General features: G+C 43.4%; 1 protein-coding gene across 1 annotated transcript; it reads left to right on the top strand.

Moving 5' to 3' along the window:
• Window positions 1–2,814: 2,814 nt before the first annotated feature.
• LOC113143905 (zinc finger protein 678-like) lies at window positions 2,815–3,988 on the top strand (the record flags this gene model as incomplete). The annotated part of the gene is made up of 1 exon (XM_033325123.1): window positions 2,815–3,988. A coding segment is annotated over one exon (1,020 nt), but the record flags the coding sequence as incomplete, so codon positions are not given.
• Between the last annotated feature and the right edge of the window lie 307 nt (window positions 3,989–4,295).

The raw sequence follows: 4,295 nt of genomic DNA on the forward strand, positions 1-4,295 counted from the left end.
GCCACTGGGGGAAGTTGATCCACCAACACCTGCACATCCCCGAGCCCATACGGCCGATACTTCACACTTCCTTCCGAAGCCAACAAGGGTGGTTGTAAAGAATGATGCTGATTTACCTCCCCGTCCTCCAGTCGGTCCTTTTCATCCTCGCTGCTCTCAATGGATTGGGAGGACTGATTGGGGGAAGGTGGGGGACCCTTGGGGGCTCCCCATGATCTGAGCTTTTGGCAATTAGTTCTCACTAGGACCTGGATCCTCTAGTTTACCAGTCACCTTTCCAGCTGAGCCGTTCATTTCTTCTTCCTCAGCCTCCTTCATCTCTGGACCTCATGTTCCTTCCGCCCAGAGGTCTATCTGTCCTGTCTTTGGGTGTCTTTGTGGGGTGAACTTCAGCAAAACTTCCCGGTCTAATATCTGTGGGTCTGTCCACCTATCAGTACTTACCTTCGTCTCAGGAGGTGTTTGAATATGAACGTTCCTGGGGCCTCCCTCTCTATGTGCTCTGTCTGCAAAAGGAACAGGTTCTGCCGCGTGATCCGGGGAGCTTCGTCCACTTCCAGAGGGAGTTAACTTCAAAGTTTCCCAATCAATGTACTCTTTATAGCCTGATTTCTGTGTGTGGACCTGTGGACTAGGCTGAGGCAGATCAGGCACTTGCAATTCTCCTTTTTTGATCTCTATTACTGGATATAGAGTAGGAACCAAGGGTGCAGATGGACTACTTACGAAATAAGGTGGCGGCAATTTCTCATCAGTTCCCTCTTTGGCCATCCATGTCTTATCCTTGTGTAGATGCTGGGTACTCTGCCACAGCAGGGCTATATTAATCCAGGTACTGGCCTCTGCCTCCTCTTCCTGTTTTCTCTGTCTGAACTTACCTTTACTAAGGATGGAAGCTTTTTCTCCTTCCATTCCTGCTTCCTTGACCCATTTCTCGTGTCCATGTGCCTTCTCCCATATCCATGGGATCAGGGCAGCTCGATCCTGTGGGTTTCTTCCTTTTTCCTTAATCAAATCCATTAACTTCTTCCTATATTGTTCTTCCATTTCTTCTTTTGTATTCTTCTGCCCCTGCTTCAGCCAACCTGCCGCCAGGGTTGATGCCACCTGAGTTTCCAGTTTCACCCATTTTTTCAACACTTACCTGTTGGTCCAGGTGTCTTTCCATTGTTGTATTCAAGTCTGCCTTCCAAATTAATGTATGGTCTATCTTTATTTTGTATATTTTTGCTATTATTATTCTTTATTATTCTTCTTATATTTATTTATTATCATTTATTCTTGTATTATATATTTATTTTATTTTTATTTATTTGTTTATTATTATTGTTATTATTATTTATTTATTTTATTCTCTTATTTTATTTATTTATTTTATTTTATTTATTAATTTATCCCCTCCTCACCAGAGGGGGCTCTATCTATAGTTATTATTATCCCTAGTTGTTTCAGGAGAGGGAGCCAAATAAATTATAATACAATTCCCTCTTCCTCCAGTAGAGGGACCCAAATATAGGCGGAGCCTTACTTACCTTACCTTCTCTCACTTCCGCGTTTCTCTCTGTCTTCACAAACCCCGCGCCCCTACACTTCCTGTCTCTCTCTATCTCTGGCGCTTTCCACACACACACACACTTACTGTCCTCACCCCCCGCTCTTTGATTCACACTGACATAGATTCACTCAAACTTCCTCGACATCCACACAAATGCACAATATTTAAAACCTAAAATTCTACACAACCTATCTAACACAGCGTCCTTTGTTTATGAGTCAATCCGACATGACTTATTATTTCGGGGTTCCCCAGTTCCCTGGGTCTTGCAACCCAGCTCTGCCAGTCCCCCGTCAGGAACTGGTGGGTCCGCCACAACCGGGAATAAAAGCTTAAAGCCCACCGATCCAACACGGTTTTTCTATTATTACCGATCCAACACGGTTTTATTTCTTTTTTTCGTCAATCGATCCAACACGAAATGACGACCTACCACCCCAAACCGTCCAAATTTATAACTATCCCGATTCACACATTGACAATTGAAATTTTAGAATATGCCAATTATGCAGAATTCATGAAAAGGTTTCTGCTGACCTGTCGGTGGCGCCAAGTATATTGTCAATGCGTTCCTCAGGCAGTCAGTCCAATTTTCCTCATCCCCGTACGGGCCACCAAATTGTTGAGTTCGCATTTAACTTACCCAGGTCCGTTTAATGAGGAAGTACACAAAGACGTCTGGAGTGGTTCAGCTGATTATAGGTTTTATTTAAAACTATACAGAGCGCTCTGGAGATCAACCCTCATGGGACACACGGAGAGATCTGAGCTATAGGGGAAAACTATAGGATAGATATAGCTGATGGCCACCCCCCACATACCAGTACTTTTCCAAAAAAGGAATTCGGACTATTACCATATATGGAGTTGTCATTCCCTTTACCTTCCCTCATAGTAAAGACATAGTGAAGAGCGGTGACCCTGTCACGTGTCTAAAACATACAGGAGTACACTTTACACACTATGCTGCATACTAGTCACACAAAGTGTGTCTGCATTCCCACAGAGGTCAGCCCATTTTGGGGACGTAAATATTTTGGTCATCATACTCCATTACTGTCACCTTGTTTTTGCAGGTATGAAATGGAGATGTCATCCAATTTAAGAGGCATCTTTCTTGAGATAGAACTGAATTTTCTTATGAAGTATCAAGTCTTATGATTTATAGACATTTAAATGTATTTTATGAGTTTTAGGTTGTTCTATCATGTTATTTCACACTGACTTTCCATATATTTTTTCTATAAAAACAGAAAGGAGAGAAGCCATACAGCTGTGACCAGTGTGGAAAAGCCTTCTCATCGTTAGGCCACCTTAAAACACATCAGCGTATTCACTCTGGAGAGAAGCCATACTGCTGTGACCAGTGTGGAAAAGCCTTCACAGTGTTAGACACCCTGAAAACACACCAGCGTATTCACTCTGGAGAGAAGCCATATAGCTGTGACCAGTGTGGAAAAGCCTTCACAGTGTTAGACACCCTGAAAAAACATCAGCGTATTCACTCTGGAGAAAAGCCGTACTGGTGCGACCAGTGTGGAAAAACCTTCTCACAGTTAGGCAACCTGAAAACACATCAGCGTATTCACTCTGGAGAGAAGCCATACAGCTGTGACCAGTGTGGAAAAGCCTTCTCACAGTTAATCAACCTGAAAACACATCAGCGTATTCACTCTGGAGAGAAGCCCTATAGCTGTGACCAGTGTGGAAAAGCCTTCACAGTGTTAGACACCCTGAAAACACATCAGCGTATTCACTCTGGAGAGAAGCCGTACTGGTGCGACCAGTGTGGAAAAGCCTTCACAGAGTTAGGCTCCCTCAAATGTCATCAGCGTATTCACTCTGGAGAGAAGCCATACAGCTGTGACCAGTGTGGAAAAGCCTTCACAGAGTTAGGCGACCTGAAAAAACATCAGCGTATTCACTCTGGAGAAAAGCCATACTGGTGCGACCAGTGTGGAAAAGCCTTCTCACAGTTAGGCTCCCTGAAAAGACATCAGCGTATTCACTCTGGAGAAAAGCCGTATTGGTGCGACCAGTGTGGAAAAGCCTTCTCACTGTTAGGCCACCTGAAAAGACATCAGCATATTCACTCTGGAGAAAAGCCGTACAGCTGTGACCAGTGTGGAAAAACCTTCACAGATTTGGGCACCATGAAAACACATCAGCGTATTCACTCTGGAGAGAAGCCGTACTGGTGTGAGCAATGTGGAAAAACTTTCATTAGTTCAAGTGCTCTAACAGCCCATCAGCGCATTCACACGAAGAAGAAACGTTAAAACTGACCACTGTGGTTGAAGTCTATATCAGAAAGCATAAGGACCCACCAAGACATTACACTGCTGTAAACAGAACATGTCCACAGGTCCAAAACCCTTGAAAATGTCCAGCATTTTGATAGTCAAGGGCCTCTTAATTGCTGGTGGAATCTGTGGGAGAAACTGTGGCTTAGGAGGTAGAGCAGGTCAACTATGGTCCTGATTTGAATTATCAATTGATGATGTGGTTAAAATGGATTAAGTCACTTGTTTAAACTGGTGGTGATTGGTCAGTTTGTCTTAAATAGTTATTCAGCTCATGGATGATGTATTAGAAATTCACTGAAATGCTCAAAGGGGAAATGTGGTGTAAAAATCCCACTGTGACATGATCTTCTTCACTTGATGTAGCTGGATGTCAGTAAGTGTGTGAATAAAACTCAGAAAGACATTTCTCTGGTGTGTGAGTCTTTATTAACACA

The sequence above is a fragment of the Mastacembelus armatus genome, unplaced genomic scaffold, assembly GCF_900324485.2.
Source record: "Mastacembelus armatus unplaced genomic scaffold, fMasArm1.2, whole genome shotgun sequence".
Taxonomy (NCBI): Eukaryota; Metazoa; Chordata; class Actinopteri; order Synbranchiformes; family Mastacembelidae; genus Mastacembelus; species Mastacembelus armatus.